Source organism: Equus quagga, chromosome 9 (genome assembly GCF_021613505.1).
Source record: "Equus quagga isolate Etosha38 chromosome 9, UCLA_HA_Equagga_1.0, whole genome shotgun sequence".
Classification (NCBI taxonomy): Eukaryota; Metazoa; Chordata; class Mammalia; order Perissodactyla; family Equidae; genus Equus; species Equus quagga.
Window position 1 is genome coordinate 85698741 of NC_060275.1, and position 17105 is coordinate 85715845.

At 37.3% G+C, this 17105-nt stretch overlaps 1 protein-coding gene across 1 annotated transcript; it reads right to left on the reverse strand.

Moving 5' to 3' along the window:
- Positions 1 to 8909: 8909 nt before the first annotated feature.
- On the reverse strand, positions 8910 to 16709 carry MRPS30 (mitochondrial ribosomal protein S30). Its single transcript, XM_046672490.1, has 5 exons — positions 15652 to 16709; positions 13846 to 13991; positions 12988 to 13093; positions 11477 to 11653; positions 8910 to 9275 (listed from the first exon to the last, which is right to left on the reverse strand). The coding sequence occupies exons 1-5, from the start codon at positions 16232 to 16234 to the stop codon at positions 8986 to 8988; spliced, it is 1302 nt and encodes a 433-aa protein (XP_046528446.1). The 5' UTR covers positions 16235 to 16709; the 3' UTR covers positions 8910 to 8985.
- Positions 16710 to 17105: the final 396 nt, after the last annotated feature.

The following is a 17105-nucleotide window of genomic DNA, read 5'->3' on the forward strand; positions in this document are numbered from 1 at the left end:
ACAACCTCCAAAAGGAACTCTCATCAGGCTTTCAGCAGATTTCTCAGCAGAAACCTTACAGGCTAGGAGAGAGTGGAATGATATATTCAAAATACTGAAAGACAAAAACTTTCAGCCAAGAATACTCTATCAGGCAAAATCATCCTTCAGATACGACAGAGAAACAAAAGTTTTCCAAGACAAACAAAAGCTGAGGGGGTTCATCACCTCTAGACCTGCCCTACAAGAAATATTGAAGGGAGCCCTGCTATGTGAAACAAAAAGGCAAAGGTTTACAAAGCTTTGAGCAAGGAGATAAATTGACGGACAAAATCAGAAAATTGCAGCTTTATATCAGAATAGGTTAGCTAGGATGAAGGGTGAAGGATGAAGGGAAAGAAGGCATCAAAAATAACTATAAGCACTTCAATTGGTCACAAACTCCTAACACAAAAAGAATAATTTGTGACAACAGTAACAATAAGTGTACACAACAATAACTATAAACACTGCAATTGCTCACAAACTCATAACACACACAAAAAAAATAACGTGACAAGAAAAACATAGAAGGGGAAGAGGAATGGGATAGAACCTGTATAAGCTAATGGAGATAAGAGGCTATCAGAAAAAAGACTCTCATCTATGAGATCTTTTATATAAACCTCATAGGAACCACAAAACAAAAAATTCAGAGCAAAGCCACAAATCCTGAGAAAATCATCACAGAAAACCACCAAACTGAAATGGCAGATGGAAATACAAGGAGTAAGAAACAATGGAAATATAGAACAACAAGAAAACAAAAAATAAAATGGCTGTATTAAGTCTTTATATATCAACAATCACTCTATGTGTAAATGGATTGAATGCACCAGTCAAAAGACACAGAGTGGCTGGATGTATTAAAAAGCAAGACCCAACAGTATGCTGCCTCCAGGAAACACATCTCAGCTCTAAAGACAAACATTAGAGTGAAGGGATGCAAGATGATACTCAAAGTAAAAGAAAGTGGGTGTAGCCATACTTATATCAGACAAAGCAAACTTCAAGAGAAAAAAGATAAGTGACAAAGATGGGCATTATATAATGATAAAAAGGACATGCCATCAAGAAAATATAACACTTGTTAATATATATATATACTCTAAATATAAGAGTACCAAAATATATAAAGCAACTATTAACAGAACTTAAGGGAGAAATTGACAGCAACACAATAATAGTAAGGGATCTTAATACTCCAATTACGTCAATGGATAGATCATCCAAACAGAAAGTCAACAAGGACACAGTAGCCTTAAATGAAACACTAGACCAGATGGACTTCATAGATATATAGTACATTCCATCTAAAAACACAAGAATACACATTCTTCTTGGGTGCACATGGAACATTTTCAAAGACAGACCATATCTTGGGAAACAAAGCAAGCCTCAACAAATTTAAGAAGATTGAAATCATATCAAGTATCTTTTCAATCACAATGCAATGAAACTAGAAATCAACTACAAGAAAAAAGCTGAGAAAGTCACAAACATGTGGAGAATAAACAACATGCTACTGAACACCTACTGGATCAATCAAGAAATCAAAAGAGATATCAAAAAATAGCCAGAGACAAATGAAAATGAAAACACAATATACCAAGCCTATGGGATGTAGCAAAAGTGGTACTAAGAGGGAAATTTATAGCAATACAGGCCTATGTTAAAAAAAAACAAGGAAAATCTCAAATAAACAAGCTTACACTATAACTAAAAGAACTAGAAAAGGAAGAACAAAGCCCAAAGTCAATAGAAGGAAGGAAATAATAAATATCAGAGAGAAAATAAACAAAACAGAGACTAAGAAAACAATAGAAAAGGCCAATGAAACTAAGAGATGGTTCTTTGAGAGGGTAAACAAAATTGATAAACCCTTAGCCAGACTCACTAAGAAAAAAAGACAGAAGACTCAAATAAATAAAATCAGAAATGAAAGAGGAGAAATTATAAGAGACACCAAAGGAATACAAAAGATTATAAGAGGATACTATGAAAAGATATACATGAACAAATTTTATAATCTGGAAAAAATGGATAAATTGTTAGACTCATACAACCTCCCAAAACTGAATCAAAAATAGAGAGTCTGAATAGATCAATCACAAGCAAAGAAATTGAAACAGTAATAAAAAATCTAGCAAAAAACAAAAGTCCAGGACCAGATGGCTTCTCTGGTGAATTCTACCAAACATTCGAAGAAGATTTAATTCCTATCCTTCTCAAATTACCCTGAAATACTGAAGAGGATGGGATGCTTCCTAACTCATTTTATGAGGCTAATATTACTCTGATACCAAGGTCAGACAAGGACGGGGCTAATATTACTCTGATACCAAGGTCAGACAAGGACAACACAAAAAAGGACGATTACAGGCCAAAATCGCTGATGAACATAGATGGAAAAATCCTCAACAAAATATTGGCAAACTGAATACAGAAAGACATTAAAAGGATCACACACCATGATCACATGGGATTTATTCCAGGGACGCCAGGAAGGTTCAACATCCACAAATCAATCAATGTGAAAAGCCACATTAAAAAAATGAAGAATAAAAATCACATGATCATCTCGATAGATGCATAGAAAGCATTTGACAAGACCAAACATCCATTTATGATGAAAACTCAATAAAATCAGTATAGAAGGAAAGTCCCTCAACATTTTAAGGTGATACCTGACAAACCAACAGCCACCATCACACTTAATGGTGAAAAACTGAAAAGCATTCCTATGAGAACAGGAACAAGACAAGGGTGGCCACTCTCACCACTCTTATTCAAGACAGTACTGGAAGTTTTAGCCAATGCAGTTAGGCAAGAAAAAGAAATAAAAGGGATCCAAATTGGAAAGGAAGAAGTAAAATTCTCATTATTTGTGGATGACATGATTGTACATATAGAAAACCCTATAGAATGCATCAGAAAACTGTTAGAAATAATTAACAAATACAGCAAAGTTGCAGGGTATAAAATCAATATACAAAAATCAGCTGCATTTCTATACACTAATAACAACTTAGTAGAAAGGGAGGTCAAGAATACAATCCCATATACAATCACAGCAAAAAGAATGACATACCTAGGAATAAATTTCGCCAAGGAGGTGATAGACCGACACAACGAAAACTAGAAGACATGATTAAATCAAAGCAGACATAAAGAAATGGAAAGATATTCTGTACTCATGGATTGGAAGAATAAACATAGCTAAAATGTCCATGTTACATATAGCAATGTATTACATATAGCATACATATACATATATTACATATAGCAATCTACAGATTCAATGGAATCCAAATCAGAATCCCAATGACAACCTTCATGGAAATAGAACAAAGAATCCTAAAATTTATAAGGAACAACAAAAATTCCACGTAGCCAAAACAATCCTAGGAAAAAAGAACAAAGTTGGAGGTATTACAATTACTGAATTCAAAATATACTATAAAGCTATAGTAATCAAAACAGCATGGTACTGGCAGAAAAACAGACACACAGATCAATGGAACAGAATTGAGAGCCCAGAAATAAAACCACATACCTATGGACAACTAATCTTTGACAAAGCAGCCAAGAACATATAATGGAGAAAGGACAGTCTCTTTAATAAATGGTGTTGGGAAAACTGGACAGCCACATGCAAAAGAATGAAAGTAGACCACTATCTTACACCATACACAAAAATTAACTGAAAATGGATTAAAGACTTGAATGTAAGACCTAAAACCATAAAACTCTTAGAGGAAAATATAGACAATACACTCTTTGACATTGGTGTTAGCAGTATCTTTTCAAATTTCATGTCTACTCAGGCAAGGGAAACCAAAGAAAAAATAAACAAATGGGACTCTATCAGATTAAAACGCTTCTGCATGGCAAAGGAAACCATGAACAAAATAAAAGACAACGCACCAACTCGGAGAAGATATTTGCAAATCATATATTCAACAAGGGGTTAATTTCTGAAATATATAAAGAATACACACAACTCAACAAGTAAGAAACAAACAACCTGATCAAAAAATGGGCAGAGGATATGAAGAGACATTTTTCCAAAGAAGCTATACAGATGGCCAAAAGGCATATGAAAAGATGTTCAACATCACTAATTATTAGGGAAATGCAATTCAAAACTACCTTGAGATATCACCTCACACCCATCACAATGGGTATAATTAACAAGACAAAAAATAACATGTGTTGGAGAGGATGTGGAGAAAAGGGAACCCTCATACACTGCTTGTGGGAAGGCAACTGGTGCAGCCACTATGGAAAACAATATGGAGATTCCTCAAAAATTCAAAAATAGAAATACCATATGATCTTGCTATCCTACTACTGGGTATTTATCCAAAGAACATGAAATCAACAATTCAAAGAGATTTATGCACCCCTATGTTCATCGCAGCATTATTCACAATAGCCAAGATGTGGAAGAAATCCAAGTGCCCATTAATAGATGAATGAATAAAGAATACATGGTACATATATACACAATGGAATACTACTCAGACATAAAAAAGACAAAATCGTGCTATTTGCAACAACATGGGTACATCTTGAGGGTATTATGTTAAGTGAAATAGGTCAGACATTGAAAGCCAAACACCGTATGATTCACTCATGTGTGGAGGATAAACAAACACATAGATCAGGGAGAACAGATTAGTGGTTACCAGAAGGGAAGGGAGTGGAGGGAGTGAAAGGGGTAAAGGAGCACATATGTTTGGTGATGGATAAAAACTAGACTATGGTGAACATGATGCAGTCTATAGAGAAACTGAAGTATAATAATATATACCTGAAATTTACAGAATGTTATAAGCCAATACGACCTGAATAGAATTTTTAAAAGTATTGGGAGGAGTTAATAAAATGAATTAAGTAGCATTCCAAACTTTGGGTTCACTTCATGGAAATTTTAAAGAATTCACAGATAAATTGTATTGCTCTGTATCCTTGTGGGGAGGTTTCTTATGAAGTTTTCTGTTTCTTTTTGTTTATATTTCTTAGGGAAAAATGTCCAAATTAATTTCTTATATATAGTATTTTCTTGTGTATCTAGAACCTCTGCCATGTATATTGCTTCACCTTTTCCAATTATCTTTTCTTTTTCCTTTTGATTAGATTTGCCAGAATATTAACTCTTTTACTAACATGGGAGGGGCTAGGAGAAAGAACCAGTTATTGCATGTACTTGTTGATTTTGTTCTCTCTTTTCCAATTTACTGTTTTCTACGTTTGTATTTTCTTCTGATTCTCCTTAGGTTTTTTTTAACTCTTCTGGCAAATGCTGATTCTTTATTTTCTTACTTTATATAAATACATAACATTATCAATTTCCCAGTAAGTACACTGGTAAACAGATAAACAGACCTCAAATCTAAGACTGCAAAGAGCAAAAGATACAGAGCTTTCTGAGTTTTGAGATTAGCAAAAATTTCTTTGAACTTCATGTTTTATCTTTTATAATATATGTGGGTTTTTCTACTCTACTCCATGTGTTTTAATATAAAAATATTCCTTCTCAGAGTATTAAAGCAAAGTTCATTAACAATTGCAGAAGACATTCTTTTTATCCAGTGGTTCTCTCCTGCAGGACCTTCGCGCATCCCCAGCAGTAAATGGATTCAGGATAACTTTGGCTATATCCCACTACTTTTATGTGCAGGATTTGCATTTTAGTCGAGTTAAAGTTTTACTTTTACATTAACAAAATGCTTTCTTGGTTAAACAAAGCAATTTTGTCAAGCATAGGAAATATACAAACGTCTAGATCATATAAACATACATGTAACTAAAAATGGAAAAGCAAGTAAGACAACTATCTTTCATTTTTACATTGTGATATAGCTCTGGGAGTGTTTGATTACATATTGAATATCCTGTCCAGGCAAATTAGTAGGAACTCAATAGTCATTTAAGAATATACTTTTATTGTCAAATGATTAGATGTTTCTGGCCCAAAACTACATTAATATTTTCTGGGTATATTGTGGTGTGGATAGAGTCCCTGAGCTATATAATTCCTGCTTTTAATAATTTCTTGACACTTTCTGTAGTCTAAGAAGTGATTTGGCACATGTTCTATCATATTTTAAAAGATCTATTCTGTTTGTAAGGTACAAATTTTTTTTTTTTTTTTTGAGGAAGATTAGTGCTGAGCTAACCTCTGCTGCCAATCCTCCTCTTTTTGCTGAGGAAGACTGGCCTAGAGCTAACATCCATGCCCATCTTCCTCAACTTTATATGTGGGACGCCTGCCACAGCATGGCTTGCAAGTGGTGCCATGACTGCACCGGGGATCTGGACGGGCCAACCCTGGGCCACCAAAGCAGAACATGTGAACATAACTGCTGCGCCACGGGGCCAGCCCCAAAGGTACCAAATTTTTTAATTAACTTTACTAATTGCTCCTTATTTTCAGTTATTTTGATTTCTTAAGACTAAGATTTACTTCAACATTTCATATACTGATTACAATTTGCAATACAAAATGACCTTTCAACACTGGATTTTTGCCTTGAATTCTTTGAAATTGACATCGCTAACTCTGCTTTATGCTTACATTTGCCTGATATGATTGTGTACTCTTTATTCATTTTGATCCTCCATTCATTGGTTCCTCCTATTAAGCCATTTGAAGCAAAATCAACTGCAATACATTTTCAATGAACTTATTTTATAAGGAACTTGGGTGTTGTGACATATTTTCAACTGTCCTACCTATCTTCATCTTGCCTAGTCTAGATGAGTAACTTTCCCTCCAGAAGTCTAAGCATTGCTACATTGTTTCCTAATGTTTAGTGTTAGGAGCAACTCTGAGACCAGCTAGATTTTCAGTCCTTGCTAAGTAATTTGTTTTCTTCAACTGCTTTTAGACCACACCCAACTTGGATAAGTCAAGTTACTGCCTATTTCCCAGGTAAGCCCTGATGCTTTTCACCTTCACTCACAGTTCCATCCACTTATTCTCGTTTTGAGAAAATGCCACCTATCAAAAACCAATTCAAATGCTATTAGTGCTTCAAGACATGTTCCTAGTATTCCTATCAGTCAGAATTATCCCATCCTTTATTTAAACTTATACCATTGATGCTCTACTGTAGCACTGATTACATCCACAGTGCATTTTTGGAGACTGTCTACCATAGTGGCTAGAATATGCCCTGGAGTCAGAGCACCTGGGCTCAAATTCTTATGCTGCCACTTTCCAGTTGTGTGACGTTAAGTAAGTTACTGGACAATCTGTGTCCTGTTATCCCATCTGCAAAATGGGGATAATACTACCCACCTCATAGAATGGTTGTGATGATTAAATGAGCTAAATATGTAAAATATCTAAACCACATAGTAAAATATAGTAGGTGCTATATGAAGTCTTGACATATATGTACAGGTATATATGTGTGGTGTGTGTGTGTTCTCTAACATTTGTATTGAGAAAATTGTTACAAGAGAATCAAACAGGCACTACCATAGAGGAATACGTATTCAAAGGATGGGACAATTAAATATGGATTAAATATAATCAGTTCAGGGAAAGAAAGCATTTCAACTGAACCCTAAATCTTTTAATTCCATAGTATTTTAAAAGCTCTTTCACATGCACTAGCTCCTTTAATCTTTACAGCTTTGTGAGATTATTTTGTTTTTATGAAAGCAAAAATCAAGGTTCAAATTGCCTAAGATTCAGTAAGTTAGAAAGTCAAGATTAAGAGAGATCATTGTACTTGGAGCTTGCTAGGGTTACTCTGTCTACATTTGCATTTTTCCACGAGGGATGAATGGGAATGCAATAGACAGGTTGGGACAGACAGGACCTAGGGTATAAAAGAGTTTTCCAAGCTTTGGAAACAGCTTAAATAACAGAATGGAGGAGCGAAATTACATGGGATTCTGGGAAAACTAAAAGTAAAGATGGAACACTTAGCACAATGCCTTGCAAAGTAGGCACTTGGTTGAACTGAATTACACCTTTCAAATGAGATTCCTTCAGTTTAGCAATTATTTGTGGTAAACAATCCCTTGGCTTCTAGCCGAAACATCTACTCAATATAACTGTGACCTCTCTTGAAGGAGAGGGAGGGAGGAAACAATGAAGAAAGAAAGAAAAAAACAGCTACAGTAAAGAAAAACTGTGAAGTACAGAAAGAAAAGAAAACTACAGTAAATAATGGGGTATTTTAAATATTCACAAAAGGTGGTTATATAAAATAAGTGTAAGCACGATTATACAAAGGTAATTCTTTTTGCTCACTAAAAATAGTACGAATAAACCTTAATTCTCAACAAGATTAACAATTTTACCAACTGACAATTGATTTTGAAACATAACAAACCTCGTTTCCTAATCTTTGAGACAGAGGACATGACACTGAAATACGTTAACTTTACTTGTAAGTGCTACGGTCCTAAGTTGCATATAATTCATCAGTTATATTATTAATCTAATCATCTGTGAAACCTTGGAAAAGTCACAACTTTTTTGGGCCTCAGTTTCCTATATGTGCAGAATATTGTTCGTATTTTGAAGAGTTTTGGGTAGGGCTCTGAAACTCTATACCATGTTATTAATTTAAAAAATTAAAAATAAAAAGGAAAATATGAGAAAATATTTACACATTCTCAAGCATTTGAGTTATTCCCCTTATATTACTTTTAAAATCACACATAATTAATACCAGGTATTGAAGATAGCTCAATTAGTCTCATCAGTTAAGTCATATATAAATAAAATTATCTTTAGATCAACATACTATATCTAAAATTAAATTCTTCAGTGACATATTCTGAACAGAATGAGAGGTCTACTCATAGGTTAACGTAAGAAATATTTGTCTCAAAATCAATTTATTTAATATTTGACAGAAGTCTCATCATCAAAAATCCTTTTATTGTTCCTTTGGTAAAATTTAAGTATTTCCAAAGTCCTGAATCAAATGTTTTCTCTTAGTTTTCCAATGGCTGTGATTTGTCTTCTTTTGGTCTATTCAGTAGAAAGTGAACCAACTGGAGTAGAACATCATCATTAAAACCTTTCACATCATTGTCTTCGATTGTTTCATAAAGAGGCTTACTTTGTGTTCCCCAACATATATTTTTACGAGGGTTATTTTGATCAGCCTGTGTAGTCAGTGCCAAAGTATTTAACTGGTAGCAGAAAAAGGAAAAGTATTTTCCATCTGTGACCACACCCTGGGAGACAAAAGGTCGAGTAACATCCGCTTCGCTCCAGAATCCTGTAGAAGAGAGTCACGCTGAAATTTGACAGTATCAAATACCTCCTAAAATCTAGGTGTTTTATCTACCAAATTCCTAGAGCTCTCAAAGTTTTACCATCTCATCCATTCTAATCCTATATTCCATTTCTGTATCAAGAATTATTTTCTCCCTTCTAGTTTCCCCAAACTCATGACACATCTTTTCAACAACTTCAGTCTTCAACTTTAACTCACTTCATCTAAGAAGGGCAGCCAGCTCTATCTATGCAGATCTCCCCTACATCTGGCACTAACTACATCATTACTCATCAACTTCAAATATGTTCAAATTTCCCTATACCAGCTGCATCTACCACCCAATAACCATTATGGCCATTTACTTCACCAAATCTACAAACACCTTCAGAAAAAAACTGACTTTCTAAGGATTTCAGCCATGTCATTAGATTCATTCTGTATCTTCCTTTATGTATTTCAAATTGGTTTTATGAGTTGCTGTTGTTTTGCTCAGCGTGTCTTATGTCAACATAAGGTTCCAGGGTGTCTTAATACCTTTGCTACTCAAATTTTCTGGCTGCTTCTTGTTCCAGGCTCACTGGCTTTAATACTTTCAAACCCAACTGCCAAGGCTAAGCAGTAAGTTCACTTCCCCACACGTTTTCTTTTTTTAAAGATTTTATTTTTTTCCTTTTTCTCCCCAAAGACCCCCAGTACATAGTTGTACATTGTCTGCTGTGGGTCCCTCCAGCTGTGGCACGTGGGACGCCGCCCCAGCGTGGCCCCACGAGCAGCGCCATGTCCGCGCCCAGGACCCGAACCAACGAAACACTGGGCCGCCTGCAGCAGAGTGCGCGAACTCAACCACTCGGCCACGGGGCCAGCCCTCCCACACATTTTCTATCAGCCTTAATGGAGATAGCCAACGAATAATGTTAAAACATGGAATTAACTATACTGTAAAAAGAAGTATTTTATCTTTCATGAATAAACAGCATCATTTTAAAATCTTCAAGAAAGTTTCCTCTCACCTTTTCTGATTCTTTCTACCCCTATTCCTACTCTCTCCATTTATTTCCATTATAGAAACAAAAATCAAAATTATGAGTATAAGGTTAAATTACATACACACACACACACACACACACACACACACACACACATACATATATAGGAAAAACGTGAGCCTGGCAGTAATTAAATCTGTATTAAAATCCTCCTGGATATTTATAGAGGATTAATCGAGTTACATATTATATTACTTCAGGTTTTGCAATAAAATCCAAATGGCTCACAATGTGCTCTAATCAGTGCTATGTGATAAAGCTGCTGACTTCCTCTATCTCACCCTCTAGCATTCTCCCCCTCCTTTTCTTCACTAGCTTTCAGGTTGTTCCTTAAATACTTCAAGTCTGTTCCCACCTCAGACAACTTACTTGCCATTCCTCTTGCCTGGAAGTGTCTTTCCCCCAAGTTTGTGCATAGGCAGCTCCTTACCATTCAGGTCTCAGTTCAAATGTCATTTTTTTAGAGACCTCTCCAGAATCACTCTGTTTGAATGGATTCTGCCCTACACCTCATTTATACTTGCACCCCATAAATCATTTTACCCCTTATCTAGTATATTTTCTCCATAGTCTTATCACTAGCTAAAAATAGTACATGTTTATTATCTTGTACTCTCCTCACTATAATATAAACTCCAGGAGAGTAGGATCTGTCTGTCTCATTCAACACTGTATCTGCAAGGCCAGCAGTGCTTGGCACATAAAAAGCATTCACTATTTACTGAATGAATGGACAATCTCCTAAACCACATCATGGATATGGCCTTCACAGACATTAAATTGGATAGCTGTGATTTAATCTAAAATTTAATCCGCCAAAGCATTTCCTTTTCTAGTTTCAGACAGCTGCTATCATTGGACTTAGTTGGGTACAGGCTTTGAAACGCCTGACAACACCATCAGAAAAAAATACATTCACACACAAGTGGTCAAAATAAAAGATCAAAGTAACTACCGCTGTGCCACTTATCAGGTGCAAATGGAAACTATGCAATTATGGATTTTAAAACAACTGTACCTTGTGCCAATGCAAAAGTTTTCAAAATGCTAAGATTCAACCTGCATTTTAACCCAAAGAAAACAATGTGAACTACTGAATTCTTAAAATGTCATAGACATCTTCCAAGAACAATAATGTTATAAAATTAGTGTTACCTTGATACATAGCTTGTGCTCCAGTCCAAGCAAAAAGGCTTGCAATAGCATTAGCTCTAAAAACAACTTCTATCTGATCAGCACAGTTCTTTTTCAAAAGCCTTTCCCTTTTGAATTTGTCAGGTAACAGATGAAACTGGGTATGTCCGTAACAGTATGGATCTGCTGTCTTTGAGCCTGAAGAGAAAAATACAAACTTTTCAGATGAAATGCACATGCAGAACATCTGGAGCACACGCCCCTAGTATTTACTTCAAACCCGCCTTTCTCCTCTACTCATTAGGTGACCGCTAGTCAAAACACACACATGGAAAGGTCAGTTTATTTATTTATTTATTTACTTTCTGCTTTATCTCCCCAAATCCCCGCCCCCCGGGTACATAGTTGAATATCTTTGTTGCAGGTCCTTCTAGTTGTGGCATGTGGGATGCCACCTCAACGTGGCCTGAGGAGCAGTGCCATGTCCGTGCCCAGGATCTGAACTGGCGAAACCCTGGGCCACCTTAGCGGAGCAGGCAAACTTAACCACCCCGCCACGGGGCCGGCCCTGGTTTACTTATTTATTTTATTGATTATAATAAACTTAAATTTCACATGAAAGTACAAGCTGCTAGATGCCATTAAGCCCACATAGGATAAGTCAAAAGAACACACATAAAATTTACTTAAAATTCCATATTATTTCAGTTTTCTCAAACCCCTTAGGCTTCATAAGGAGCCTTGTTATTCTCCTGGTGACATTCACCAAAGGATACAAACACTTCATAACTTTACAAACTTCATTTATTATTTTTATGTAATAATTACATACCTTGCTCCTAATAAAAAAAAATTGATTTTTATACTAATGTCTAAGTACAAAATTAAGGGCATTAAAATTAAATGCATTAAGCATTTCATGAAATGCTGATAATCCTGCCTTTAGTGGCAATGTGCTTTCAAGCAACAGTTCCCCATAATTCACTCTCTAAGACCACAGTGACTGAGAAGGGGCCAGTAAAATAGGTCTGGGCGACAAGTATAAAGGTGCTTTCTGAAAATCTTCCTCAAATTGGTTAGGAATTGATAAATGAAGAAAAAATAGCAAAAGAATAAGCTGTATGAGGGGGGACTTCAATCCTTATTAATTTTTACATTCCTGATGGTTATCAGTGTGCAGCACAAACAGAAGGCTTTTGTAAAAGAGACAACCACTGCCTCAAGTCCAGTTCTGCACTTGTTTGCTTTTGAAAAAATACAAATTACTTTTTCTATATAAGTCAATAGAGCCTAATAAGTATAACTATTTTTTAAAGTTAAACACTGCTATTTCAGTAGAAACAAGTAAAATGTTAAACGGTGAGCTGAAAGAATATTTTCCTGCCAATTTTCATGTGTATTACAACCACCTGAGATTATGAATTGCATTGCTCATGGACCTGAACCTCTTGGTCATCAAGAATTAATTATGCAAGTTTGCACAGGACACTGTGAATACCTTTATGGCACAATATATCAAAAGAGATACTTACCAATAAATATGGTATTTTCATATTGCCGTTTAAATAATGGAAGTTTGTCTGGCTTACAATTCATAACGGGGATTTCTATAGGTACAGAATAATCCAGCGGCACAAACTTAAAAAGAAAAGTCATTAGGTGAATTCACAGCAACACTAATATGTATTTTACTCACATTCTTGATAGATTTAAAAATCTTAAAAATAAGATGTTCTTAAAAAATGATTTGATAACACTACCATCTAATGATGGGCCAAATCCAGGCAGCCACTTGTTTTTACAAAAGAAAGTTTTACTGGAACACAGTCATGCGCATTCATTTATATAGGGTGTGTGGCTGCTTTTATACAATAAGAACTGAGATAAATAGTTGGAACAGAGACTTACGGCCCCCAAAGGCTAAAATACTTACCACTTAGAGCTTTATAGGAAAAAATGTGCCAACCTTTGACATGGACACACAGACAAGACTCAAAATATACTTGTTATCTCCAAAAGAACTGCAAATATGTAAAATGACCAGGTTATAACTGAAAAGATGCCTTGATGTACGATTAGATAGTGTAGTCTACTGTAAATTACAACCATAAACTATTATCAGTATTTTTATATTAAGAAAAAGAAAAGATTTATATGGTCCTAAAAACTGATGCCTTAACTCCACTTAAAATGATTATTTGACCTTTGTGGAATATACACATACCATAGAAGGTTAGAAAGCTGAAAAAAATCTCAGTTAAGATATATTCAACAGAAACGAAAGGCAAGGGATCCATCCAAAACTTTCCATCCTACCAAGCCCATTACTTAGTCTGCCTATGACATCTCATCATCAGATGTCAACAGATACAGATGCAATAAATCCTTACCTCTGGGAGTTGTTTGGACATTCGAATCTGGTTGTTTGGTTTATCATTTATTTGGTATCGCAAAGCATCAACTCGACCTTTCCGATGACCACAGGGAATAATTTCTTCACCACGCAACCAGTAAAAGTGAACTGGGCGTTTACAATCTATCAAAAGATATTCAAAATGTTTTTATCTGATCGTTTCGATAAATTTGATTATTAGAATACTAAACTCAGCAATACAGAACTCAAGAATGATTGTGCTAATGAAAAATACATCAAAAATTATTGTTTGACATAATATAAAGAATCTGGGTTACGTGATAATTTAACTCAAATGATCATGACTTAAATATCACGCTCAACATTTACCGTCCACTCATGCCATCACTACACTAAACACCAACCAAAGAGATTCCCCAGTTAAGAGAAAACAGGGATGGCACTCACCAGAAATAAAAAGTTTAATAGGCGGCAGAGCTATCTTATGAATTACTAATTCAATCTTCACAATAACTCTCAAAGGTATGTATAGTTGTCATCATCTCCATTTTATAGAAGAGGATCCTGGGTCTTGACAAGCTTAAGTAAGTTTTCCTAGGCCATTAATCATGAGTAGACAAAGACCATGATGCTTCCCTCAAGACCACTTCCTTCCTAACCGTGAGGGAATTAACATCCACTCTACAAGACTCAGTTGAGCACACATCTACAGTCATTATAATGGTAATTCAATAAATATTTATTAAGGAACCTACTGGGTGGTAGATATAAAATGAACACATCAGAAACACTGATTTTTAAAACTGTCTATCCATTAATTACTTTTTATGTCTGGACAGAATGGGTACCAGAAGTTGCTAATTGTTTACTGGGAACCCAGAACGGCTGGGTTTGAATCCTGAGCTCCAAATCTATCTTTTTTTTTTTTTTCAGGGAGATTAGCACTGAGCTATCTGCCACCAATCCTCCTCCTTTTGCTGAGGAAGACTGGCCCTGTGGTACCATCCCTGCCCATCTTCCTCTACTTTATATAAGACTGGCCCTGAGCTAACAACCCTGCCCACCTTCCTCTACTTTATGTGTGGGACGCCTGCCACAGCATGGCTTGACAAGCAGTAGGTAGGTGCACACCGGGGATCCCAACTCGTTCGCCCAGGCGGAATGGTTGAACTTAACCGCTGCTCCACTGGGCCGGCCCCCATGGGCTTTTTGACTAGATACATTTACGTTCCTGTGCCTCAGATTTTTTTCTCATTTATAAAACACTGCTACTTACTGTAAACAGTTATTATGATAATTAAATGCGTTGGCACACACAAAATTTACAACAGGGACAGGCAAACAGTAAGCACTAAATAAACGTCAGGAATTTTAATCAATATCGCCTTTAATCTTCGCAATTCTATGACGAAGTACTATTATCGTAATTCGCATCTTGAAAATGAGAAAAATTTGGCTGAAAGAGGTCAAGGAATTGACATACGGTCGCGTAACTTTTTGATGGAAGAACCAAAAATCCATCAACGCTACTCTTCCATTTGGCTGGACCTTCACAAAGCAGAGTCAAGGCCTGGAGGCCAGGAGACCTAAGGCTACTAGTCTGGGGTGCTACAGTTAATAGGTGGCAGCACAGGTAACAGAACCCAGTCTCCAAATTCCTAGTGCAGTGACTGCTCCTAAACCAGGCTGCCCCCACCTAAGAGCGAAAGGCCGAGAGAAAGACTGACAAAGCAGAAAGAAATGAAGAAGGGGCAAACCTGGGGCGGAGGGGCCACGCACAATCCCAACCTCCCCGGCTCGGTGTGGCGGGCCCCAGGCTCACCGAGGGCGGCGGCAGCCAGGGCCGGGTTGTGAGCGCTGAGCAGGCCCATGAGGGCGGCCACCAGCTGATCCAGGAAGGGCGAGCCGATGGTCTCATATTCCCGGTAGAGGGGCGGGCGCCCCTTGCGCCGCAGGAAGAAGTGCTCCTGCAGGAGGCAGTCACACGCGGCGGCGCGCAGGGCCGGTAGGTCCAGGGCCGGCGCGGGCGCGGGCTCGGCGGGCGGCGGCGGCAGGCCCGACAGGAACACGGTCTTGGTGAAGCCCTGGTACCAGCGGTCGGCGTTCAGGGCGAAGGTCTGCGGGTAAACGACGTACTTCATGAACTGCATCTTGGTGAGGATTCGCAGCTTCTCATCCACCGACTCGGCCGCGTGCACCATCGCCTGCCACCGCTCCACTCGCCGCTGCCGGGCTGCCTTGCTTTTGGCCTTCAGGGAGGCCACAATCGGGGGGTAGCGCGCAACGGGGGCCGCCGCGACAGCTGGGCCGATCATTTCTGGAGCCGTCACGGCGGCCGCGGCCGCGGTGTGCAGTGACAGCCCTGGACCGCGGGGCACTAGCCTCCAATACCTGGCCGCCGCCATCTTTGCCGGGGTTCCGGTGCCAGAGGTCAACTTCAGCAACTCTTGCCGTAAGAACCAATCAGAAAGCGGAATCTGAGCCAGGCTTGGGGAGGCCGATTCTCACTGGACTTGAGATACGTTGCGTCATCCAGTTCTTAGCCAATTAAATCACTTTTCCAACTTTGTAGTCCCGAGCGTTCGTAAGTGAAAGGAAGAACTTGTGTGCCGATGGGTTTTCCGCCGGTCTGGCCGGGAGGAAGGAAGCTTTTATATGGGAGGTGCTGCCGCCTGGGTTTCTGTTTCAACCAGGGCAACCCTCGCCAGAAACCGTTTAGGAACATTCTGCACCGCAGCCTCTATCTCTTAGCTAAAATGATTTCATTTGTGTATGGCACACCCAACTTCTTTTCTGTTTTAGTTCTTGGGGTTGAAACTTCTTATTGAAACTTCTTATTGAAAATACTGAAAATAGCTTAGCATGTTTTTGATAATATATGTTTATTTTTAAAATGATGCAAGTATCATTAAGGTGACCACTGCTAATCTTTGGGAAAATAATTACATGTATTTCTCTATGCTAATTGATATACAGATTTGTAAAAACTACTAAAGAATTGTGTTTAAATTTTGCTTTGTGTTAAAACTCGTTATTATTTCAACATGAGTTGATTCCTACTAATCTGTGAGCTTCTTAAAGTAGGAACTGTTTTATTTTTTAATCCTGAGCAGCCAATCAAATACCTTTGCATAATGGGTACTCCAAAATATGTGCTGAAAAAAGTCACCTAAATCACTAAAAATCTAAATTCATTTCAGGTAATCTAATTTATTAAGTCATTCTCCTATTATAATTAGAAACTAGAATAATATTTATTTGGAGTTATTGCAATAA